The 27,331-nt window shown below is 38.1% G+C and overlaps 1 protein-coding gene across 3 annotated transcripts in view; it reads right to left on the reverse strand.

The window, feature by feature from the left end:
* Positions 1 to 27,008, reverse strand: part of LOC149560766 (mitochondrial-processing peptidase subunit alpha-like) — a 101,498-nt gene extending 74,490 nt beyond the window's left edge. The window contains exons 1-9 of one of the 3 annotated variants that reach the window (XR_016363722.1): positions 26,813 to 26,949; positions 25,493 to 25,679; positions 10,995 to 11,252; positions 10,571 to 10,867; positions 10,264 to 10,431; positions 9,909 to 10,076; positions 9,690 to 9,770; positions 9,443 to 9,509; positions 8,927 to 9,029 (exon numbers count right to left, since the gene is read on the reverse strand). Coding sequence is in view for 2 of the 3 variants with exons in the window: in XM_089824790.1 (XP_089680916.1) it covers positions 8,932 to 9,029; positions 9,443 to 9,509; positions 9,690 to 9,770; positions 9,909 to 10,076; positions 10,264 to 10,431; positions 10,571 to 10,867; positions 10,995 to 11,252; positions 25,493 to 25,588 (1,233 nt within the window). In the remaining variant the exon portion in view is untranslated. Of the gene's footprint in view, positions 1 to 8,926; positions 9,030 to 9,442; positions 9,510 to 9,689; positions 9,771 to 9,908; positions 10,077 to 10,263; positions 10,432 to 10,570; positions 10,868 to 10,994; positions 11,253 to 25,492; positions 25,680 to 26,812 lie in introns of all 3 variants that reach the window. The other 2 variants (XM_089824790.1, XM_089824791.1) reach the window with 2 other exon arrangements.
* Between the last annotated feature and the right edge of the window lie 323 nt (positions 27,009 to 27,331).

Here is a 27,331-nt window from a genome sequence, read left to right on the forward strand (position 1 = left end):
TTTTTCAATGTCGTTTGACACTCGTGAATTGTATATGCATTCCAGCATGATAATTAGGGTTAACCGAGTAACCCAAAGATCTAAGTCGGACTAGGTTAGTGACCTTTTTGCTAATCAGTTTATAATCGAGATTAATTACCCCTAATTGGGATTAGTGTTTAATTTGCTTTTTGAAGGTTGTTAGTAAGTCCTAAAATTTCCTAGCTTTTGATAGGTCCCTAGGAACCTAAAACCATTATGCTTCTAAACATAAACTAAACTTTAAATTGTGTAAGATGCCTCCCATTACACGAAGCAACCAACGAGGTAGAGGTCGTAGGGCGAGAGGTGGCAAAGCGAAACACCACCACCGAACCCGAATCAGGACATTTTGGATGCCCTTCAAACATTGATTGGTGTAGTCCAACAGAGGCTACCACTTGTAGTACAGCCAGGGCAGCAAATTCTCGAAGGGGAAGCAAAGGGACCCGGAGGAGGCGAGGCCGATGGCAGAGAGAGGAGTAGGATTCCCCACCCAGGCAGGTAGAGGGACAGGGCGAGCATGAGGGTGAGTCGATACATCAAAGAGGACCACCACTCAATAGACCTCCTAGACATGTAGGAGATGATATCTGGGAGTTGATACAACTCCAGCCACCATTCTATACCAATTCCATTGAGGGAACAATAGCAGAGGCCTGGTTACAGAGTCTACAGCGGTGCTTTGGATTACGTCCTTATGGGAGTAATCTGAAGGCACGTCTAGCAGTCCATCAGCTAAGGGGAGATGCCTCCAATTAGTGGCATCAGAAGGAGACTATAGGAGGAGTGAGGATGGATACCCTCACATGGGAGTCATTCTTGGAGAGATTCCGAAAGAGGTACCTATCCGAGCACTTCAGACAGAAGCAGATTGAGGAATTTCATTCTCTGTATTAGAGGGGTCTCATCGTAGCTTAGTATGAGAGCAGGGTTCTCAAGCTCCTTCCATACGTTGAATACATGAAGGATGAGAAACTGCGAGTACATCGCTTCATCATGGGCCTAAATTTCTCACTCCAAGGTCTAGTTCATTTGGCCTTCCCTACCACCTTCAGATAGGTAGTTGAAATAGCACTTGTTGCTGAGGATACTTGAGGTAGACAGGAGTCACAGGATTGGTCTCAGAACCGAAACTCTACCCAGCAGAAACCCCCTTGGAAAGGGAATTAGAACTATACAGCAGGGTCCTCTAAGGGCCAACAGTCTCAGCAACAGAAATCACAGCATAAGCCCTCACAGGGTTATTAGGGCTCCAAGCCCAAACAGTGGCAGCCACAGGGTCCCAAACAGGAACAGAAGGTACAGGCCCCACAGTCACAATCAGTGAAGACTCGGCAGTCTTCTAGGAGTGGATACAGTGGATCTAGTAGGTCAAGAGGCCCACAGCAATCTGGATCACAGGGTGCACGATCTTATACCCAAGGACCATGCTACACTTGTGGTGGCATGGGTCATATAGCTAGAGAGTGTCCGCAGAGACAGTCATCCAGTGGTTAGAGAGGGGCTTTTTCAGAGCCGACAGTTGGTGATATGGGCAAATTCCACAGAGTTTTTGCAAAAGTTGACAACCGCCAGGCTGAGCATCAGGCCACAGTTATCGAGGTTACAAGTATAATACAAGGTCGTATGGTTGTTGTTTTATTTGATTCCGGAGCTACTGACTCTTTTATATCTCCATATGTAGTGGAGCGTTGTGCGCTAGTGGCAGTTAGACAGGATGTCAATTGGGAAGTAGAGTTAGCCTTAGGAGCCAGAGTGTCAGTTAGTTCCATGGTGCATAATTGCTTGATTAAGATTGGAGACATGTCCACGATGTCTAATCTACGCATTACCCCTCTAGGTTCTTATGATGTTGTTATTGGCATGGATTGGCTTTATGCCCACAGCGCCAAGATGGATTGTCGACAGAAGAGGGTAGAATGTGTGGACGAGTTTGGGATCTCTAGAGTGATCTTTGGGGTAAAGAGACCAGTATCCCTTCATACAATTTTCGCTCTACAACTTAGGCGGTGCATGCGAAAGGGATGTTAGTTGTTCGCTATCACTATTAGTGACAGAGAGGAAGATTCAAAGGGAGAGCCATCCCTCGATGATTTTCCAATCCTGCAGGAGTTCGCAGATGTGTTTCCTTCTGAGCTCCCTGGTATGCCTCCACCTAGAGCAGTGGACATTCATATAGATCTTGTGCTAGGAGCCGAGCCAGTATCGAGTGCACCATACAGGATGACTACTCATGAGCTCAGTGAACTAAAGACTCAATTGGAGGAACTCTTAGAGAAAGGGCATATTCGACCTAGTGTGTCACCTTGGGATGCACTAATGATCTTCGTAAAGAAGAAAGACAGATCACTAAGGTTGTGTATTGATTATCGGCAGTTGAACAAAGTAACCATCAAGAACCGATATCCTCTTCCCAGAATTGATGATCTCTTCGATCACTTACAGGGTGCCCAAGTATTTTCAAAGATTGATCTGAAGTCGGGTTATCGTCAGCTAAGGATTCTGGATAGTGATATCCCTAAGACTGCATTTTGTACGAGCTATGGTCACTACGTACCATTTGGCCTCACAAATGCTCCAGCTGTATTCATGAGCCTCATGAATAGAGTATTATGTACCTTCTTGGATAAGTTTGTGGTCGTTTTCCTTGATGACATTCTGATATATTCTCGTGATAAGGAGCATGAAGAGCACCTGAGACAAGTATTGCAAAAGTTGAGAGAGAATCAGTTGTTTGGCAGCTGGTCGAAGTGTGCGTTCTACAGACCTGAGATACATTATTTGGGTCATGTCATTTCAGGCGATGGTGTCTCAGTAGACCCATCGAAGATTAGGGCCATCATGGATTGGCCAGCACCCAACAATGTCACTGAAGTGAGGAGCTTTATGGGACTAGCAAGATATTACCAACGCTTCATTGCAGGATTCTCTAGATTGGCACACCCAATCACATCTCTTCAAAAAAAGGGGAAGAAGTATGAGTGGACAGAGAAGTGTGATAGAGCTTTTCAAGAGCTCAAGAGAGCCCTCACGAGTGCACCGATTCTTGCAGTACCAGATCCTTCTGCGGATTTTGTGGTGTGCACCGATGCATCTTTAGATGGTATAGGGGCAATCCTTATGTAGGATGGACGACCTATTTCCTTCGAGTCTAGAAAGTTGAAGACTCATGAACTCAATTACCCTACTCACGACCTAGAGCTTGCGGTAGTGGTTCATGCTTTAGTGAGGTGGTGACACTTCCTTCTAGGTCATAGATTCAAGTTTCATTCTGACCACCAGAGCTTGCAATACATATTTACTCAGTCGAACCTTAATGCTAGGCAAAGAAGGTGGATGGAGTTCCTTTGTGAGTACAATTTTGATGTTCATTACATCAAGGGAAAGAAGAATGTGGTTGCAGATGCCTTAAGTAGAAGGCACCATGAGCTTTCATCTGTGGTTAGTTTAACTTTAGTTTTTAGTTTAGTTTAATTTAGTTTTAAGTTAGGATTTATTTTAACATTAGTATGTTTTTATTTTAAAAAGTTTTTAAAAGTATGATGGTTATTATTTTTATTAGTTAGTTTTATTATGTGTTTTTTTTAATAGGTAGTAAAGTTAATTATATGTTTTTAAAATCTATGTTATTTAGAAATGTTGTTAATTATATTTATTTTAGTGTTAATAATAATAATAGTTATTAGCATATTTTAATACTAGATTTTAGTTGTTTTAATGTTTTTAAATATGACTAAAGTTTACTATTAGAATTTTATTTTCATTGTTAGTAAAATGTAGTTAGTATACTTTAAGTTAGTTTTAGTTAATTTTTTAATTTTAACTTATTATTTTTTTGTATATTAGTTATTATAGTTGATATTAGGTAGAATAAATTTTAAATAAAGTTTAATGTTATGTTAATTACTAAGTTCTTTTGATCTCAAATATTTCGAAATAATTAGTTTGGTAATTATTTAAATGGTTATCTGAATTTATTTATTTTAAAAGTAAATAAAAGTGATAATGAGTTAAATATGTTAATTAATTGAAATTAGATTGTTTAATTAATTATTCGATTTAATAATGAAAGATTCGTTAAATGAACTAATCCTGCATGTTGTGTTTAAACTGAAAGGTAGTCTCAGGTTTTGATAAGGGAAGAATTATCTACTTTGCAACATCCCCATAGTTTAACTGGTAAATCAAACATAGTAAACTTTTTTCTAAACCCCTTAACGAACTTATTAGTTTTATTAACTTTAAATAAAAATTATTACATGTCTTTTTGCCCTTTGTATTTTGGGCATGACAGCTATTTTCCTTGATGTTTTCCTCTGAGAATTTTATTGCAAGCGGATGGAGATTGAGATTGAGAGAGTCTGACATTTCATTAGAGCCAACCTTGAAAGAGAGGGAGCAAATAGAGGAGATGATTCAGTCAACCCTTAAAGATCTTGATCATATTGATTAAGAGGGAGTAAACCATTTTGAAATGGGTTCTTCAGTGATCAATAAATTGAATCAGACAAGAGTATTGTGATTAAGGAATATTCTTCGAATCTATGTGATTTTAATGGGCCTGCCCTTGTGTACATCATGAAGAAGTGAAGACTTCCAAATCATGTCACTTGTATTTGCAGAAGTTATTGTAAGGTGACGATCTTACAATAGCTTGTATTATGAGATCAAATAAATTGAGTAAATGGTGAATGTCTTGCATCTCAACATTCTAGGAGACCATTACTCGAAATATTTGGTGAATATCTTTGATATTCTGGGAGGCCAATACTCTTGATATCATATGTGATATAAAACCTTATTTTAAGTAATTGGTGAATATCTTATGATATTCTGGGAAACCAATACTCGTGATGTCAAATGTAATATCAAACCTTATTTGAGTACTTGGTGAATATTGGATGTCGATATTCTAGGAGACCATTACTCTTGATATCAGATGTGATATCAAAACCTTTTGAGTACTTGGTGAATTTCTTTGATATTCTGAGAGGCCAATACTCGTAATATCAACTGTGATATCAAAATGATAGATATCATCTGATCAAAAATATATTTTTTGCCATATCTAATATTACCAATGGTGTAATACATGTCCTGTGTTTATCCTCCTAGCTAAGAGGGAGTGTTGATGTTTTGCAGCTTCACTCGGATAAATTGTAGCATATATATATATATATATATATATATATATATATATATATATATATATAAGATTGTAATTATGTTAACGAACAGACATGTCCCATGAAGGGACATATATATATAATTATAAGATTGTAATTATGTTAACGAACAAACATGTCCCATGAAGGGACATGTCTATTCTTTACTCACTTTCTTATATATATATGAGGTTGCTGCCATTTGGAAAACATATACCAAAAATGTGGCAATGCAAATATTTTTGCAGCAGACCTCTCAAAACTAACACTTGATTTGCACATACGAAAACATATTGATATATTGATCAAGCTTGTTGCTTCAAATGAGATTTTGCGATAAGATTTGATGTGCACATTTAGTGTACACAACTTTACAAAGAGTATAGCCAACAAGAGACATGTTGTGGAAAGTCATGGATCTTGTTGAATACTAAGACCATCACTTGTGCTTACACAAGTTTACCTCATCAATATGGTAAGAGTGAGAGACCCTGACTCTTTTGAGTGTGTGCGTTTGCACTTCCACAATTATTTTACTTTTGACTTCTATATATGTTGATATGTGTGTTTGTTTATTTAATTCTATTTATGTGAATGTTTAGATTTATTTCCCTTAAAAAGATTTTAATCTTTCCTTAAATACAATGTAAAACCCCAACATTGGAGTATGTCAAGACGTGGGGACGCCACTACGAGTTTCCAGGACGAGGGGACAATGGGCCTCAATTTTGGGGTGGCGGGGAATGGCAGGGGGACAGCGACAAAAGGACAGTGGGGCAAGGAGGGGTGATGTATACTACACATATAGAAATTGAATTGTACTTGCAAAATGATGTTTCAGTATAACATACCACACCAAAATACTTGAACATAGTAAAATTGCAACACGAACAAGAACTACAGAACATTCAATATAGTAACATAGTACATACCTAATAGCAACATTCAAAAATCAAAACTCAAATACTCATCCCAGCTGCGGCATGGTTGTGGAATGAGGGAGATGGGGTTACTTGGGTACTCCAAGTACTTGGTGCGGGGATGTCTCGAGGACAAGTAATAAGAGGTTTGGAGGGGGGTGTGAGTCCTCAGATTTCACTACTTAAATATGAATTTGATATCATATTTAAGTGAAAGTTCTTAAAAATCATTTTTTGTCCATTTTGGATTGATATTAATTAAATCTCTAGGTGACCTCTTTGATTTGGAGTTAACTAATTTTAGGTTGGGTAAATTTTAGGGTTTCTTCCTTATGGAAAAGGAGACATTGTGCATTATTCATTATGCTATTTAACAAAAATAAAAGGAATTGGAGAGACAAATCAGTTTGAGTTCAGCATGGATGGTGGATGGAGGGTCTAGGAGCTTCGGAATTTGTACATTTGTGAGTTTTTACTTGATTGCGGGTACTCTTCCAATTGAAGGGGATACTTCCCACTGGTATGGGGATACATTCTTTGAGCTCATTGAAAACATCTTTGGAGCTTAATGGGGCTTCATATGGTAGGTTGTGGACGGTCATCAAAGCTTGGAACAAAAGTAAAGTAGAGACTCTAAATCTTGAGACCCTTGCTTGCAAAGGAAGATACTCTTCATTGATAAATATGAAATAAAAAGAAGCACTTGTATTGCCTTAAATGTTAGCTTTGGGTAGCTTTGTTGTTTTCTGCATAGTGATTTTGTAGAGATACTTGCACCTGTTTGTCGAAAGGAAGCCTTGTTTTGAGTTTTTGATTGTTGGATTCAAACACTTCATGCCTTAAAATGCCTTTGTTTAGACTTATCTTTCAACCTTGTTGCCTTGTGATATCAGATTTTGGCTCTTTTGGGTATCATTTTTCTATTTGGTGAATGCTGTTGATTGGAAATATAAGACCCCATTAATGGAAGCTTTTCATATCTCTTTGGAATAGAAACTCCTCCTCCCTCAGTTTTGTGTTCAAGCCACAAGTGGTATTGGTCACGTGTAATCTTGTGAAAACCCTATACGTCTTCTGAGAACCTTGTATGACCTTTACTCACCCATGCACTTGTTTTCATGGCCAATGCGAAAACCAATTTGCAATGTCACAAACCAACTGTTCCCAACTCTGGTTTTGGAGATCTTATAAGATTCTTGAGATAAATTGTAATATTCCCTTTTTGGGATTGCCCAAGTTTTTCCCCCAGAATCACAGTTTCATTAAAATAATAACTGTAAGACAGTAAGCAACATAATTTTGCCAATAAAGATGCCATTTAACAAGGTAAATCTTGATTTAGGTCCTGCAATCACCAAACAGGGGACAAGTGCGATTATACAACTAATTATATTGTTAGTATCTTGTAAGTAAATTAAAAAAATATGTAAATCTATCCTGGAGTTAGATAACAACATAATATAATATACTTAGACATAGGGTAAGAAAACATTTGTAGCATTTCAACTTTTATGGGCCATAACCACAGTTTCAGGACAGAGAAATGGTTGCAGAAAAATAATTTTGAACATAGTATTGATACAAAGTGTTTATATTCACTGCCACTTGATATAAACGTACACCAAGCTTAGGGGTGAGTAATTAATGGTTAATAGAGAATTGAAGATTAGTGGGTAGGCAAACAAAACAACTAATATTAAGGGTTAGAATATTCTTTGAGAGAATACAATTACTCAAATTCATCATGAATATATGAAGTTGGTTGCAACTTCAATGAAGTCTACATTTTATCAAACCTTATTGTTCATCATGAATATTCTATGGGCCATAACCATAGTTTCAGGACAGCTAAATGGGAGCAGACAAAAAATTTTGAACACTGTATCAATACGAGTGTTTATATTTATTGGCACTTGATACAAACTTACACCCAGCTTAGGGGTGAGTAATTAATGGTTAATAGTGAGTTGAAGATTAGTGGGTAGGCAACCAAAACAACTAATAGTAAGGGTTAGAATATTCTTTGAGAGAATACAATTACTCAAGTTCATCATGATTATATCAAGTTCGTTGCAACTCAAATGGAATCTACATTTTATCAAACCTTATTGTCTTCATTTTTTGTGTAATAAGCTAAACCTAATGGATGTTTCCACGACTTCAGGAATTCTGTTTAACATCATCACACAATTTCCAACCAACTTGCCACTGTAAATCTCTTATACCACTTGCAAAATGTTTACTATTTAGACAGCAGAGAAAAGAGAGCATGCTTCTTGTCACAGACATATGACGTGAAGGCCTTAATGCATGTATCAATTTGCTTGTGGACTCAGCGGGTTTGGAATGCCTACAGCCTTACTTTCCCTATATTGTATCTATTATATTTTTATAATAAATTATAATGTAAGTTTTTTAACAACCAAATTTAGAATTTCATTGGCAATGTTGATTGATCTTAATTACAACCTGGGCATACAACATAAGTACATTTTGATTTTCTAAAACCAGCATACAAGGCAAGAATAGCCCTCACTAAACAACTTAGGAATCAATATCTAGCAAATAAGCCATGCAAGGGGACCACGGAATTATTAAATGCTAGGGACCTTGGTCTACAAAGCTCAAATAAATTTTTAATTATTTTTTAACCACAAAGGATGGAAAATTCTACATGTAGTCTTGATTATTAAATATTAAGTTGACTGAAAATGACCTTAAAATTACAAAATTGTGAACTAATATGCCAAAACAGTCAGTAAATAAGTGCCAGGGTAGACTACAAATAAACCATAAAAGTATCCTTGCCAGGTAAATTACCTTACCGTGGTTGCATGGATGCCAAAAAGACCACTATCATTGTACATGCTGTTGAAAGCAGAAAATGACTGTACTTGTTGGTACCGATTCAGAACTCGAAGATCTGTAGTTTCATTGCATTAATTTACAAATTAGGTACCCTAAAACATATCCTAGAATCTGACTAAAACACAATGCAAGCAGAGCTTGTGATGTGGACAATTAAAGTAATGATCAAAAGAATAAACAGAAACCAACAAGACCTATTAGTATTCAGTTTCTATTCTGCAAAATACTTGACAAATTAGAGTTACAAAAATACTCCTTTCTGACATTTTCATGCAAGTTTCCTTTAATCTTAACTATTAATATGGCAAAAACAGTCCGGGCATTAACAAAAGGCACTAAAACTTAAAAAGACAGATGCTGCTTATGAATTTAACCTAACTCCTTGACTGCCAAAATTTATGATCCTACATGTCAGGGCGAGAGATTTTTCTCTAAGGTAGTGATTAAATTAAATGCAAAATGGCTTACATAATCGAGAATGCATCCCTTTGCCAGGCCCACCAGCTGAGAAAGAGCCACCACCTCCCATCAGTGTCTACACATAGAACAAATGAGTAAGCAAATTGCAACATAAACAAACTCTAACACTGAATATACACAACTTAAAACTAGCCAACAGAATCTATTTTGACAGGCAGACAACAAAAAACGCAGCTGTGAACAAGACTTGATGATCAGATTACAACAAAAAGCATACTTAAGTCTGAAATTCTACCTGCAAAACCGTTAATGCAATAGCATCCTTCTCATTGTGCCAACCCCCAGGTACCTCGAATGCTAGAGCGACATGTGTTGACTGCCAAACACAAATAAAAACCAATTAACCATAAATACAGAAAGGAACTTATGCTTACCCAGAGAAGGAACACATCAACAATGTTATTCAAACTTGAATTTCTCATGTCTTAAGTAATGGCAATACAAGACACAATACCTGCTGATTTGCTTGGCACCTAAAATCACCACCAACATACTCAGATTTTGGCACCTTAGAACAAGGAACATTAGGCAAGTCAGCTAATAGAGGTTCAGCTACAGAGAGCAGTAGCTCATGATCAACTCCAGAGGCTGCCAAAACCATGCGTGGAGCAGTATAATTCTCCTGTAATGTAACCAATTTTTGAAGATTGAAACAGCATGCAAAGATACTTATAGCAACAGTACCAAGTACAGAACTCTTAACACAAAACCATAGTAAAAAATAAAAATTGTGAAGTGATTCTTCTTTGTTTCTAAGATCACGGAAGTCGGTATTCATTTAAAAAAGGGGAAAGAAAAACAACACTTACAGCAACAAACTCCTCTAAAATTGTACCATTTAATCTGTTAATGGCAGATTCAGGTGCCAGCAGAGGATTTTGTAATGCACCAGAATAGCCGGCAGAATGAAGTGCCTCCAGAAGCAAACTTTGTGGATTATTTGAAATTTCTGCAAGCTCTGATTTCACTCTTGCTAGCTGCAGAAAATATATGTTAAAACACTACTCCAAAAAAAAGAAAAACAAATAGAGTTATAAAGAAAGAAACATCAATTCTCCATTAGGCTTTCCTAACCAGGGCAATATAGTACATCTAGCAAGCAGCATAATGAAATACCTGCTCGTTAACCTCCCAGTCAAGAAAAACAGGATTTCTCACACTATCAATCAGCAATTCAACCATCTCTGGGACATATGATTTAAGTGCATCAAAAGTATATCCCATTTGTTCTCGGGATGCGGATGCTGTAACATTTCCTCCAATTGCCTCCACTTCACGAACCAACCGCAAATGACTACGGTTTCTTGTGGTTTTAAAGGCCATTCGTTCTAGGAGGTGAGTTGACCCACTTGACAAGGGTGTCTCATATACAGAACCACAATCAACATACAATCCAATTGATGCTGTGGGACTCTGCTCGTCAAATAAATTCAATGGAGGCACAAGAAACAATGTAAACAGAAGATTTAATTTGCTGAATAATATACAAAGACTCAAAATAACTGAAACCAAATTCAAATTCAAATGGAGAATAACATACCAATGAGTTTTCTGATGCAACCTTCAGACCATTTGGGAGACTTGTGATATTTGTCTTTATTGGCTCAATATAATCTGGAAGTGGAGATGGGAGTTTTACACCTGGCAAAGGAAAATCTAGGGGAGGAAGGCTACTAGATTTGTTTCCTGTAAGCCAGGACAGTAATCCGGTTCCACCAGAAGAAAAGTCTTTTGCAATCTCTTTATCTGTAAACTTTATTGTACTTGTAGCAACAGCCCTTGTTCCATATGCCCAGATCTGTATAGAGCCATGACATAGTAATTGTCATATTGTTTTTATAGAAAGCTATTCTGGAATTGCCTACAAAATTTCACCTTATAACCTAATGGCAAAATAGATGCTATGCAATGATATAAAATTTACTCCCTTGTTGCATTGATTTTTGTTTCACCAGATCCACTTTAGAATAATAGTTGTCAAAGTCATAAAAGATAAATTTGTTATCAAAGATTAAACTGTGAGTAAAAAAACTAGTCAATTCCTAAAATTATAATATAATTGATTCCCAATTTAATGTTGTTGTCCCCTTGATTGACAATTAGATCACACAAGAAAAAGTCAGATAACCTTGAGCAAACAAGACTATATTTAACAACTATCTTGAACCCTAGATGTAGCTTTAACTTCCGCCTTCAAGTTTCCAAACCCATTCATTGCAGATATTAGACAATTTTCCCAAAAGTTGCTTCCCTTTAGAACCCCTGAACTATTTGTTGTATTCAATTTACATATTTCTGACATAATCAAGATTAAAAGTTAAAAAATACGAAGTTCAAATTGACGCACAAATGCTACACAAAACAAGAAATCTCTTTAAGCCACAGCTCAGCATCTCCATCAACAATACGAAGTCACTCATCATATTCTCCTTGGAAGAACTGACATGTAGCAGCATTGGAAATGGCAGCCTAAAATTTAGAAGCAGACTATAAAAGTGTCCTAAAACAAGAACCTGTTGATGCGAGTTTTGTGTCACTACATAACATATTAGTAATTGGATGCTTGATACAGAATATCAAATACACAATTCCTCTCTTGAAAAGTTATCTCTCATGGGACATGAGTATAACTCCAATGTTCCTTACACCGTTGGATACCTGCTCAGTTTTATCAATGTGATTTGCTGGTAATCACGTAGGCGGCCTTACGTTTTCTTGTTTGAGAAAAATTTGGATCTTGGTGAGAAAATGGAGATGGTGGTTCGGTGTGAATGCTAGATGATGTTGATGGCGCGATGATGGCAATGTAGGGAGAATGGCGATGGAAGGTGAGAATGCCGATGTTTTGGTTTACTTCTCTAACTAACCTCTTCTAAGCATGAAATTTGGCTACTCAACTACTCCTACTCCTAAGAATGGAAGGTTAGTAGATGGACGGGGATCGAATCTAATAAAGGCTAACCAGCGGCCCTACCTCCATAGATGCAATGCTTCAAAGGAAAGTAAACTAGATCACCACACAAAGCCTCCCAACCAGCCGCTAGGATGCTAGTGGCCTAGTGTTGACCCCTATCAAACATCTACCAAAGCTACCATGCAACTATCCATTTTATTTTACTCTTACTCTAACAACTTGAAATGAAATTGCTTCAACTTGAAAAGAAAATTTAACTATGTGGAAGTAGAAAACATGCAATAACACCCAATGCTCTTAGTCAACATGCAATGAAAAAGAGAGCACTTTGGTATTATTTTCGCAACAATTTCTCCAACCCCCTCCTTTTACAAATGAGAGCCAATGGCCTTATATAGAGGTCCAAAATACAATGGACGGTAGAGATCAAAACAAGATCGACGATCCAGATTGGATCCAAAAACCCTAATTAGGGTTGCCACCCCATCGGCCAATGAGAAGATGCCACCTCATCAATGGACCAATGAAAAAAGTGCAAAAGCGGCAACCAATGAGAAGGCACCAAAATGGTGGCCAATCAGAAACAAACACTTGTCCTATTCTAGAAGAAAGAGAAAGTTGCCACTTGGGCTTACATAAGATGATCTTCTAATATAATTCTTCCTTTTTCTTTTGTTCTTTTAGCTAAGGCAATGAACTTAGCTAGCCTTTCGTTAACTTCTTCCATAGGAGGACAAGGTGTGTGCTTCGCTCGGAGTTCTGCTGACTTTGCCACGCTGTTTGCTGCTTGTAGTATCCTTTCGTGATCCTTCTCATATTCCTTTGCAAACCCAATAAAAGCATTGAGTGAGGAAAGGGTGTTCAGATGTTTCCTTTTGACGGCAGCCTTTCCTAACTCATCCAATCTCGATCCAAATCCTGTCTCACTGACATCCTCCTCTCTAATACCCTCAAAATCAAGCGCCACCCCAACGTCGCTCATCATGGTCGAAATGGAAGTGTCGACGCTTGGGCCGTGTTGTGCAATCTCATCATGAATTTCCTCAAGTGTTCTGAATTTGGTAGTCAATGCGACATACCAAGATTCAACTATGCTCAATCCTCTCTCATCAACCAACCGGGCTCTTTCCAAATATGCCTCCGGTAGCCTAATGAACGCCTGCAGCCTAGGAATAACCAAATCCTTGATGGGAAGAAAATTCTTCCATTCCTCTTCAAATAATCTGAATTTGTTTCTAACAGTCACCAATGACTGGAATGTTGAGATGAAGGAAGGCAAGAAATTTCGCCCATCTTGGATTGTATCATAGATCCAACCCCTTACTTCATGTAACTGAGCTAATACCTCTTCTGAATTGCTCCCGCTGTCTTGAGGAAGAGCTGCCTGATGCAGCTGTTGGATTGGCTGGCAATCTCTCCAATATTTATTTTCGGCCTCCAACTTTACTATCCTTTCGTTTGCCTTCCTCAATCTTTCTCTAATTGATGCTATGCCTTCCTGAACCTCCTCACATTCCATATCATCTGTATTTCTTCCCAAATTATGTTCTACTATTTCGTACTCCTGGGCTGCAATCTCATCCGCTGCCTTATTGACTGTTGGTATAGCAATCTGAACCCTTCGGTGACCATCACTGTCGCTTCTGATTACCCTTGCCACCGTATTTGCCATCTTTTTTTGGTTCTCGCTATCATCCTTTTCTATTAGTCTTTGGATATCATCAACTGCGTGAGCCATTACCACGTCGCCTCTCGGCATAAGCATTTGCCTTAACCATAGTGGTGCAGTGCATCTCCCCAAATCCAGATTCGATTCGACCAACAAAGCATCACCAACGGCCTTAGACGCCTGACTTATCTCTTCAATATCAATCGGCCCATCTTCTTCTCTACTAGTTTCTGCCATATTTCCTTGCTAGTTCTCCGAGAGAGGGGAGTACTCCGTACTTTCACTGTAGCCACTTGATTCCGAATCAGAGCTCACCTCCACTGCGGCCCCTTTATCACTCGAATTGACCTCTTGGCTTCTAGCCTTAGTTATACTCTCCCTTGACGGCGCTGCCCGCTGTCTCTTGGCTGGAGGTTCCGAACGTTCTTGGCTTTTCTCTACCTCCAAAGCCCTCTTCTTGCTATTTCTAACTGCCTCCGATTGCCGGCCACTTCCTTCACCCTTCTGTCCGATTGATTCTACTAGACCTTCCTTCGGTTTCATCATCTCATAAGTAAGGAGAACCTTTTGTCTTTGTAGCTTTCTCAACTTGGCATTATACCACGACTCGGTATGCAAATCTACTGTCCTTGTGACTGCCTCCAAGGAAGGATCCTGATGATCGTCCCAATCCACTGGATTCAACTCTGTTCCAACTACTGTCTCATAGTCTTCTCTCAACACACTACGATCATCCTCCAATTGATCGGGAATATCAAGGCCTCTCCATCTGATATCTCTCATCATGTTCACCGACAATCTCGAGAAAGCTAGCTTTCTCACGTGAAAATCATCCTTTGCATTGGCCCAAAAGTCCTCTATAGTGGGAACATGCTTAAATTCGCTTCCATGAGATGCCTTGATAAGACCAACAGGGTCGAATCCTTGCCTTGCTCTGTACCATCCTAGATGATACCACTCCAATTCCTTTTCCGCAGCCTCAAAGGTGGCCCGATTTGGGCAACTATCATTGCCAATTATAATTGAGAAGGAAACGCCTGTTTTCCCCTCATTCCTCATTACTCTATCATAGTGCTCAAGCTGCCTAGCCAATTCCATCAAAACTACCTTGTCGGGCGGGTATCTTGGAAGCCTCTTGGGACAAACTGTACTTCCTGCCACTCTAATGTATGTGAATTGCGGGAATTGGATGAACCAACTCCCAAACTTCTTAATCCTTGCTTCTGCTTCCAATGAAAGTCTCTTAGCAGGCGCCCCTTGTAATACCCTTACTGTCTTCATGGCGAATGCATCGCAAAACATCTTGTAATCCTTGTTATTGTGCAAATGAAGCTGCGGATAGCATTCATGCACCAAATATTGCCCCGGCCCATTACCAATCTCTCCTAAGGCCCTAAGTCCCGGACTCTCATACAATCTAGCAATTAAGTAAAACAGATAGGATCCCATGTAGAATTGCCTTTGGTTTTGAACTGTTCTAAGTTGCAACTCTAAATTTTCACTTATGATCCTAGCCCAATCAAATTTTCCTTTTCCCTTTTCAATTTCATCAATGAAGAAGTACATCCAGTTTTCGAATTGCATAGCTTGAGCTAGGCCCATGATCCGGCTGAGAAGAACAATGAGATCGCCATATTCCGGCTTGAAATCTGCCACTGTAAGCCTTGTTGATTTGTTAACTCCTTTCCTTCCTTCGTGTATCCAATTCCGCTTTAGATGTGAGAAGTAGGCCTCTTGGTTACCTTGAAATGATTTGGCCGCCTGATCCACCATTACAACTGTCATGCCCTTGCTCTGGGGAATATTAAATGTCTCTTCAATTGCTTGTTCGCCAATGTTGGCCAACACTCTCTTCCCTTCGCCAAAAATGATGGATTTACTATCTAGATCAAATCTGGATGCACACTCCATAATCAATTCCGGACAAGGCAAAGTAGGAGGAAAAGCTGCTGCATGTACAATTCCGCTCTTGTATATCCTCTTTGCCAAGGGGGATTGTCCTTCCTTTAGTCTGTCCCTCATCCGTATCATGTCCACTGTAGCGATATTAGTATCGGTTATTTTCTTCATTTTCGAGAAGAAGGAAGTTTTGGGCGTCATATCCTCTTTGTCTTTCTTAGCGTTTGCCCGCTTGGGATTCTTACTTGCACTATCATCCTCCATGCTCGTCGCCCTATTACGGGATGGTAGAGTGGTGGACCAAAAGGCAAGAAGAACCAAGTAGTGCAATTCTTAGAAAAGAGCGAAAGAATGGATGTCAGCTTAAGCACTCTTTGCAACTCTAGATGATGACTTTCACCTTAACTAATAATCTTACAGCAACTTTTCGGAACCCGGGATATGACATCAAAGAATTACAAATCCCTTTGCAAATTAGAAAACAAAGCCTCTAAGCTTATCCAACACTTGCCTTCTATGCAAAAATCAAACTTTCATATGTATCTCTTCTCCCAACAAAATTGCCCAAATCTGATATAAAAAATTGCAGCCCCTCTAGAAAATCAGAATTTTGTCTTCCACAAATTTCGGCCCCCACAAAATTCGGCTCCCACAAAATTCGGCTAAGCATGAAAAAAAATCTGCCCTTCCACAAAATTCGCCCAAGCAAAGAAGGAGCAAAATCTGTAAAATCTGCCACCTAGGGCACAAATCGCAGCCCACAAAGTGGAGCAAAAATCCCCAAAAACGCAAAAAATCTGGCCCTTAGACAAATCGCCCAACAATGGCAATGGAGAAATTGCCCAAAAATCGCCAAAAAACTGCCTTCCACCAATTTCGCCCAAGTCTGGAAATCTGCCCTTGCTTCAAATTCGCCCAAGCATGAGGAGCAAATGAATTGATGAAAATGAAATGGGAGGGGACTCCCTTTATAGCAGCTTTCACCTTCCTCCCAGGCTGGCCGACTTGGTCCTATAGAGGAAAAAAAAACCAAAATTAAAGCTAAGTTAGTGGCCCACTTTAAATACTTTGCCAAAATTTTAATTTTCTAAAATGAAAACTGCACTTTTAATTTACTAATTAACCACAAATTGCAAAACGAAATTGAATGGTGCCTTGGGGATGCTAAAAATTTCTATTTAATGAGGGTTTGCTAATTAATACATCCTTGAAGTAGAATTTTGGCTAACCAAAAGCCATTTCTTAATATTAATTTACCAATTTCATTAAATACCAAAAGCTTTCAAGGCAAATTTAATCTATTAAAGCCAATTTTTGCAATTTTCCTCTAAATCGATTTTGCTAAATAATTAAAATTTTATGACAAAAAATAAAATTGCCTCTAGAGTAAAAATCGATTTTGCAATTTAACTTCATCTTACAAAATTAAATTCTATTTCACCAAAAAAAAATAAGATTTTCCAAGAACCTAAGTCTAACGAAAAATTTCCTTATTTGAAAATCATTCAAATTTACAATTAAATCCAAATTTTCAAAAGAAATCGTCTGAGTACAAAATTCACAATCTTATCCTGCCAAGTTGAAATCAATTTTGAACTTATTCGGCCTAAGGATAGAACTGATAGCTCTGGAAAATCAAGTTGAAACCGGGTGAAAAATACATCTAACCTTCTCCACTGGCCCTAAAGGCGATTAAAAAGGGGGTCCCCAAGATTTTGGGGCGATGTGTGAAAACCTCACAACAGAACCTCCAAGAGAATTTCCAATATTTCATTGGAAGATTCTTTTTCCATTATAAAAGCTTCAAAAAAGTGCCTAAATGTGCACTTTCTCCCATTTTCTTTCCTAAATCTCCTTCCTTAAATTTATGTTATACTACTGAATATTAATTTGATCTAGAACTTAGTTTCTAACAATTTGTACTAATGAGGTTCTTTCCCATCACTAAAAACTCCAGCAAAAGGCCTAAACTTTCCATTGTTCCAGTATCTTTTCTAAGGTACTATTTTTCTTCATTTTTAAACAAGTGAAATATTAAACTTCATGGTCTAATACCAAATTTTTTACACATAGCACTAAATATAATATTAATTTGATCTAGAACTTAGTTTGTAAAAATTTTTACTAATGAGGTTCTTTCCCATCACTAAAAACTCTGGCAAAAGGCATAAATTTTCCATTGTTCCAATATCTTCCCAAGGTACTATTTTTCCTCATTTTTGAAAAAGTGAAATATTAATCTTCATGGTCTAACACCAAAATTCTAACACATAGCACTAAATATAAATGCGTTAAATAGAACAATATATTTATTAACTACATTCACTTCTGCAATTATTATATTGCTTCAACCCACCTATCATGTCCCTCATCTTAGCATCCTTATCCCTATGCTATTTTCTTACTGAGTTAACGATTTAGGATTTTACTGGTCCATCTAGGCATCCCCATTTCACAATTTCCAATCCTCCCAAAATCCCAAAAGGGATATATTGAACATAATTAGATCCACCAAATACAACCTGCTTCTGAATAGCACAACATCTCTACTCCACTTCTCCATCTTCTGGATTGTTCAACTGAAAGTTGCCCTGAATAACAATCAATGTTCAAGTGGTTCTCCAAATCATGAAATTCATCACTTGGCAAATATATTCTTTACCTTGTCCACAAACCTTCAACTTGCTGCATTTAAACTTGCTTTACCTCTCCATTATGCAATTAACCTTGTCAATTTCCAATTTACAGAGTTTCTTAGACTTCTTTAATTTCAAAGGACAACGGCTTTCTAAGAAGTTCAATTTTTGAGTTTACTTATGAAGGCCAGTATACTGACAAATTAAATACTCGCCAATTGGCAAGCCATCAGCCATCTGATGCAGTTTTCATTGAGCCATATTCAGCTTTTGCAGTACAGTCTTCCTCAAGCAGCATCTGCCCCATCATAAGCAAAGTGAATTCATCTTCTTCCTCTTCTTCTTGGCTTTAGAACTGCACAGTGACCCAGTTTATAGCTATTGCTATAACAGCTTCGAAGAAAAAAGGCTTGCAGAGATACAGAGCACCATATGCTACCATTGATCTCATATGTATACTGCCGACAAAATATAAACATGAAAACTGTTGAACAACGTTTGGTTAGAGCTTCAGTGCGACTTCATCTTAATTATATTCTACAGATTATAATTTTTTGCCTTATTCTAATTATAGCAAACATTTTTCCATGTAGAGTGAAAAGATATATAATTATATTGACAATTTGAGGTAGTAGAATTTAAAGTTTTATAAGTCAATAAGTAGGAAATATTTTCCACAGCAACTCGAGTTGCAATATTGCTATCAGGATTCAACTATGTAGTTTTCAAGTCAAACTCATTGACCCATGTTTCATGACTAATGGTCCACAAGAACCCATCTCTCATGAGAATGAAAGCAACACTTAGCACTCATTGCATCTAGGTGATGCTCACAAAAGTGAAGCATCGAGCCTTCCCAAGAGGTCACCCATCCCAACATCGCTCCAACTCAAGCATGCTTAATCGTGGATTTTCTTCTAAGGTTAAACTCACTTAGCTTGCTACCCCATTTGCAAAACATTCAACAAGTGTTGTGGCATATGAACCCTTCACATACCATACAATTAATTAAAAAAATAGATTTGCTGAATAGAAGCACTATTTATCCTGTATTTTGAGCATTCTTCTTAATTGATCTGCAAGATACACATTTGCTTCAAAACACTAATGAGATCATAAGATCTGTTTAAAGTTTAAAGTTTAAACATCTTCTCCACGACTTAAAGTATTTATAAATTATGACTTCTCACAAAAATCAACAAGCAATAACCATGCCTCTGGTGTTGGACAAATATAGATTTATTTTCAACAAAAAAATGTGACTTTAAACTTTGATAATTTCAAATTATGCAGCCCAAAGTCTTTGGAACAAAGAAATTCTCAATCAAGACTGTGATCAAAATCTTTAAAAAAAGCCATTTTGCATCACAGCTCAGAACTCATGGCAAAAATAAAGAATAAATTTAATTGCAATACGATTGCCCATTATATAGCCCATACACCCTCTTTAATAAATATTTCTTATATAATCCCCTTAAACATGGAGAAAACTCAGTAGTTAAGTGATCTCAAGCTGGAATAGTACTGGGATGAGTGACCTCCTGAGAAGTCCTGGTGCTACACCTCTATGCGCATAACCTAGATGCAATGAGTGCTAGTGTTCCATTCATTCTCATTAGAGATGGTTCGTGTGAACCACTACTCATGATACATGGGTCAATACCTCAAAAAATTACACAGTTGAATCCTAAAAACAATATCACAATTTGACTTGCTGCGGAAAATATCTCCTAGTTATCTCCTTAAACATGTCATTAAAAATAATGAAGCAGAAAAACAATATGTTAGAAGACATTTTATTTCCTCTTGCATGCCAAAAAAAAAAAGCTACCAAAGTGTAATTTCTTTTATCAATATTTTGAAGCAATCAAAGATGCCTGAGCAAAACAAAAGCTTTTATCAATGTGTTAAGTTGCACAAGGCAGCAGGAGTTTCACACTGGAAACTTTCAGTAGGGATTTTAACATAAACATATCAATTTTCACAACACAACCTAAATCATCAATATCCTTGATACGGAACAATGAAGCTTGATTGCTAAGGTTCATTATCCTCTAACACTTAAAAAGCTGCAAATGAGTTCTCTCCGAAAGAGAATCCAGGGAAACAATTACTTTGTATAAGCATATTCCAGCACCTTCAAATAAGCAATAACAGACTGATATTATAAAAGAAAGTTAAGGTGAGCATAATAAGCTTTCGTATGCAAAGATTCATTAAGTTATTGCCGCAACCCCTATAATCATATCATGCTTTGCATGTGTTTCTCCTCTTTAACCCAAATAAGCTTAAATCATCTCCTCAGCAATCTTCATTGTCTCTTAAAAGGAGATTTATCCATCCACCAAGAGAAGAGATGTAGTGCAAGGTAGGAGAATCCCCAAGGGAGATGTCCTAGCCCCTAGCAAATAACCACACAGCAGAAACACAAACAACAATGCAAGATTTGAAGCCAACTCACAATAGTTTATTCATAGATACAACTGATTACATGCAATGTGACAGGCTGTAAGGCCTTCCCGGTGATGGCCAAATACAAAGCAAGTAATAGTTCTTCAAGATCCCTCAAGATCCAATCCAAACACTAGCTAGTCTAGATCCACACTTTGGTAGAAACCTCCAAGGAAGATCTCAACTTGTGCTCGCAAGCCCACCAAGCAATCTCCTTGTTTTCCAAGCCCCAGCTACTAGCTCTTCTCAAAATTCGTTGCTCTACCACCTCCTCTTCTCCACAATGGATGAATAATGACTAAAGACTTCCCCACAACCCCTACATTTACCAATCTAAGCCACAAGTCAGCCCAAAACACAAATTAAATACAAATAAATTAATTAAATGCCACAAGTTGGCCTACAATAGCAATTAAATCCCCAAAATCGATACCTAAGTTAAATCGCGATATCTCCTAGCTCTGATTGAATTAGAACTCGCTCTTTGAACCGTAGGTAGTACTCTAGGCCCTCTTCAATCCCTGAAATTTGCATCCTCTAACTCATTGTACAAAATTAGTTACACAGCTTGCAATAGGCACCTAAAAACACATCTCCAGAAGCAAGGTAAAACAACTTCAACTTCAACTCAATCCATCCAATCTCTATGCAATCATGAGGAAAGGTTCTCCAATGTGTTTCCAACACATCCCTAACCATGAAAAGCATAACTCCACCAAAATCCAAGCTCCATGCTCCTACATCAGACTCCCGAGGTAAATAAAAAAGTGTGTCCCACACTTTGATGCCCAAAGAAAGATCAACAACCATCTTCATCTTCACTAAAGGTTTCCACTTCATCAGGGAGAAAAAAAACCAACATGCAAATCATCTAGATTTGCATCACTATGTCAAACACTAGAATATCAACTGTCCAATCAGCATGCTCACTCCCAGGAACAAATTGAACATAATGCTTCATCAACAAACCCTCATTCACATCAGCAACTAGTGAATCCACACCAACAACAACAAACTCCATATCAGTAGCAACATGTAGATCTCCATCAACACACGCCAAACTCACAACACCAGCAATCTCATTACTCACAACAAGATACTCTGCAATACATAACTCACCACCAACAACAATTGGATCATCGACGACCGAGCGCTCTACGACTTCCATGTCAAACTCAGCCAACTGATCATGAAAACCAACCTTTGTCCCAGCATCAACAAGGATAGGAATATCTTCAGTAACAACCTCCAACTGCTCTGCAAGTTCTATATCAGACTCCACAATCTAATCAACAAAACCAACTTTTTCCACCTCGACCTTGCTATGCCATCTTCTCTCATGAACAAGTCTCTTAACCGGCCAAACAACTCTCTTCCGAATCGGTAGACTCCAGCTCCACAAACATCTACAGAATGCCTTCCTCATCCTGTCCTTATCTTGATCATCCGAACTAGTTCCAAACCAAGCAACCACCTCCTTCGCTCGATCAGCCAAACTAGCTTCAACCCGAGCAAACATCTCAGAAAACCTCCTCTCCACGACATCACGGAGATTTGCAATCATCTCAGGGTCCAATCCTCTTGGAGCCATCTCCCAAGATATTCGTAAACCCTCTGCAACAAATCCTTCCCACGCTCCTTGTGATAAAACCAAATTGTTTGCAAGTCAGATCGCAACCTGCCACCTCGCATGAACAATCAAGAACCACATCACAAGTCCAAGACCACGGATCAGACTCCCTAGGTAAATAAAAAAGTGTGTCCCACACTTTGATGCCCAAAGAAAGACCAATAACCATCTTCATCTTCACCAAAGGTTTCCACTTCATCAGGGACAAGAAAACCAACATGCAAATCATCCAGATCTGCATCACTATGTCAAACACTAGAATATCAACTATCCAATCAGCATGCTCACTTCCAAGAACAAACTGAACATAATGCTTCATCAACAAACCCTCATTAACATCAGCAAATAGTGAATCCACACCAACAACAACAAACTCCATATCAGTAGCAACATGTAGATCTCCATAAACACATGCCAAACTCACAATACCAGCAATCTCATTACTCACAACAAGATACTTTGCAATACATAACTCACCACCAACAGCAACTGGATCATCCACGACCAAGCGCTCTGCAATTTCCATGTCAGACTTAGCCAACTAATCATGAAAACCAACCTTTGTCCCAACATCAACAAGGATAGGAATATCTTCAGTAACAACCTCCAACTGCTCTGCAAGTTTTGTATCAGACTCCACAATCTAATCAACAAAACCAACTTTTTCCACCTCGACCTTGCTATGCCATCTTCTCTCATGAACAAGTCTCTTAACCGGCCAAACAACTCTCTTCCAAATCGGTAGACTCCAGCTCCACAAACATCTACAGAATGCCTTCCTCATCCTATCCATATCTTGATCATCCGAACTAGTTCCAAACCAAGCAACCACCTCCTTAGCTCGATCAACCAAACTAGCTTTAACCCGAGCAAACATCTCAGAAAACCTCCTCTCCACGACATCACGGAGATTCGCAATCATCTTAGGGTCCAATCCTCTTGGAGCCATCTCCGAAGATATTTGTAAACCCTCTACAACAAATCCTTCCCACGCTCCTTGTGATAAAACCAAATTGTTTGCAAGTCAGATCGCAACCTGCCACCTCGCATGAACAATCAGGAACCACATCACAAGTCCAGGACCACGGATCTGTAATCCACAAACTCTCTACGATCATGCCTCAACAAGATCAATCTTCCATCTTTGCATCCGTCGATCCATTTGTAAGCCCTCTACAATTGTAAGTCAGAACCGCAATTTGCCACCTCACAACCAAGAGATCTAGGACTCTAGAAAGAAAATCCACCACCAAATCAAGATCTACTTCTCCACCCAAGTCCTAGTGCAAAATGCCACAACTTTGGCAGTCTGTCTACACACTTAGAAACCTTTGCTCTAATACCACTTGATGCAGTACAAGGCAGAAGAACTCCCAAAGGAGATGTCCTAGCCCCCAGCAAATAACTACACAGTGGAAACACAAACAACAATGCAAGATTTGAAGCCAAGTCACAATAGTTGATTCACAGATATAACTGATTACATGCAATGTGCCGGGCTGTAAGGCCTTCTCGATTACAGCCAAATACAAAGCAAGTAATAGTTCTACAAGATCCCTCAAGATCCAATCCAAACACTAGCTAGTCCAGATCCACACTCTGGTAGAAACTCCCAAGGAAGATCTCAACTTGTGCTCACAAGCCCACCAAGCAATCTTCTTGTTTTCCAAGCCATAGCTACTAGCTCTTCTCAAAATTTGCTCCTCTACCACCTCTTCTCCACAATGGATGAATAATGACTAAAGACTTCCCCACAACCCCTACTTATACCAATCTAAGCCACAAGTCGGCCCAAAACACAAATTAAATACAAATAAATAAATTAAATCCCACAAGTCAGCCTGCAACAGCAATTAAATGCCCAAAATCGATATCCGAGTAAAATCACGATATCTCCTAGCTCTGATTCAATTAGAACTTGCGCTTCGAACCGTAGGTACTACTCCAAGCCCTCTTCAATCCCTGAAATTCGCATCCTCTAACTCATTGTACAAAATAGTTACACAACTACAACAGGCACCTAAAAACACATCTCCAGAAGCAAGGTAAAACAACTCAAACTTCAACTCAATCCATCCAATCTCTATGCAATCATGAGGAAAGGTTCTCCAATGTGTCTCCAACACATACCTAACCATGAAAAGCATAACTCCACCAAAATCCAAGTTCAATGCTCTTGCATCAAGAAGGAGCTTAATCACGGATAAATTCTAAACTTCAACGCCATTTGCTTTACTAATGTGTCCATTCCTGGTTGGAATAAATTCCCTTCATTTTTTAATTCTATATTTGCAAGAGCTTAAAATTTGTATACATGTGGATCATAAGGGATTAAGCAACCTTCTTGTTTATTTTTCCTGATGCGCAACCGATCTTAAAACACGGCACCCTTGGGAAAAAGTTCTGAAAAACAGAAACTTTCAAAAGTTGCTATTTCTTCAACCCATATGCCATCAGTCTTTTGGAAGCGTCAAATAAATTTCCTTTTAAGGCATCAAATAACTTTCCTTTTAAGAGACAATGCTTGTTAGAAAGCACGGCAACGTCTAGGGTAGCATCATTCAAAATCTTCCCTGCAACGACCTAAGAACCAAAGTATCTGAAACCCACTATAAAGTATCAAACACAACTTGTCAATATGGGGACAACACAAATGACAAGCCTTGATAAAAACAAATGTTCCTGTGAATTCTTTGACCTATAATTGTGCAACCATGGTATCATTGGCAATTTCAAAGAGCGTTTGTGCATCAGAAACAGTACAAGGAGCAAAAGAACTATGATGTCAAGAATCTGGGGTACAAGAGATTAGACGGAATGCTACTGTCATTAATATCACCTCTTCAATTTTGACTCTTCCAAGCAATGTGTGTCTATCGATATATATTATAAAACCATGGATATTATATATTATAAAACCATGGATATTAATCATAATTGCACAGGTATGCGTACGCAGAACCCTGGGACGTGTACTGGGTACTGGGACACGTTTCCTGTACCAGGTACTCCCTGGGGTATGTACCCTGCAGGGAAAAACTCCACGTTAGCACTTGTTAATATTTTTGGAGGTAAAACAGTAAAATTTTAACCATGCTGTGGATTTTTGTTTAACAGCTTGCTGTTTATGAAGCATAATTTAATATGTAATCAATTTGAAACTATGATACAATATTGTCAATTGATTAACACTGAATAGTAAACTGCTAAACTTTATCACTATTCAGGTTAAAACTTTAATATTTATCATTTGCAATATGTTGTTAAATGATTTATGATCTTCTTATTCATATTTAATGTCTTCTTTCTCTATTATGCATTGAGATTCAAAACACATAGGATTTCTGATTTTCCGATTTAAATATAGCATATATATTATTTCAAACATATTGCAATATTGAAGCTGAAACAGTGAAAACTTACACATATCACTGTTCTTGAAAACTCTAAATGTCATGACTCATATTTTCAGGTTTCATATAAAATATTAAAATTATAATTAAAAAAATTGACGTACCCATACCTCCATCCCCTGTTTTGGAAAATTGTCATTCCCGTACCCTAAGTACCCACGTACCCCATCCCCATGCAACTATGATATTAATCAAAAAACTATGCTTGCACAAATATAACCTCACTTTAAAAACACCACTTACATAGACATGGATGAGTTAAAGATCTCTGTAATGAATGGTGTCAAAGCAAAATATTTGTTAAAATTTTGCACATTGGATATTAAATTGTCTTGATGGAGTCCACAGTTAAGTGTGTTCCAATGGAGATCTAGATAGTTGAATTTTGTGAATATCATCTACTACAATAAATACTAAATGAACCATTAGTGATCATGGGAAAAGATTATCACACTTCATAATACATAATTGAACCCTCATAATTCTCATTAAGATAACCTCTTCTTTACTTGAGCAAACAAAACTATTCAAAAAGCTACAGAAATGCCAATCCAGAAGCAATGAAGAAGTTGTAATTGAGAACATTAAATGCAATATGGTTTTAGCGTTGCCTAGGCAAAGCTACAGGAAAAAACGCGTAGGCTACGTACAGCGAGGGAACTTTTTTTTCATCAGCTTATTAACAGTTCTCTTCATCAAATATTATGTCATCCATCAAGTTTTAATAAAACGGGAGCAAACCAAACCTGTCGATTGCGAAGACGGGACGCGCTGGTTTTTAACATGGCTGAGGTTGTTTGTGCAATGGGGATGTATAGGTTGTGTGACCGCAAACCCTCCTCTATTTATTTTTTCTCCGAAACAATGGAGGCTTACAATCAGCTGTACATTCTAACCAAGCGTGCTTTAGTGCAGAGGTGTATTTTCCCCAGTGTCTTCCCTAGGGCTAACGGTAAACCCCTAGGGCCCATTTGGTGAGCGGAATAGGAATACGTAATCTGGAATACGTATTCTGGAATAGAACATATTCCTATTCTCCGTTTGGTTCAGCGAATATTTGATGGAAATTCACGGATCCGAAAATTTATGTTTTCTAAAATAAATAAAAGTGGAATAGGAATACGTATTCCAATACCACCTATTTTGGTGGAATTGCAAAACCCCATTTTTGGGCCAAAAATGGAATACGTATTCCATTTTTGCTTCGTATTCCAATCCCATTTTGGTGCATCCAAACAAGGAATTCACAATTTTTGGAATACGTA

The sequence above is a fragment of the Cupressus sempervirens genome, chromosome 4 (assembly GCF_028749045.1).
Source record: "Cupressus sempervirens isolate cs-2001-9-10 chromosome 4, ASM2874904v1, whole genome shotgun sequence".
NCBI classification, from domain to species: domain Eukaryota; kingdom Viridiplantae; phylum Streptophyta; class Pinopsida; order Cupressales; family Cupressaceae; genus Cupressus; species Cupressus sempervirens.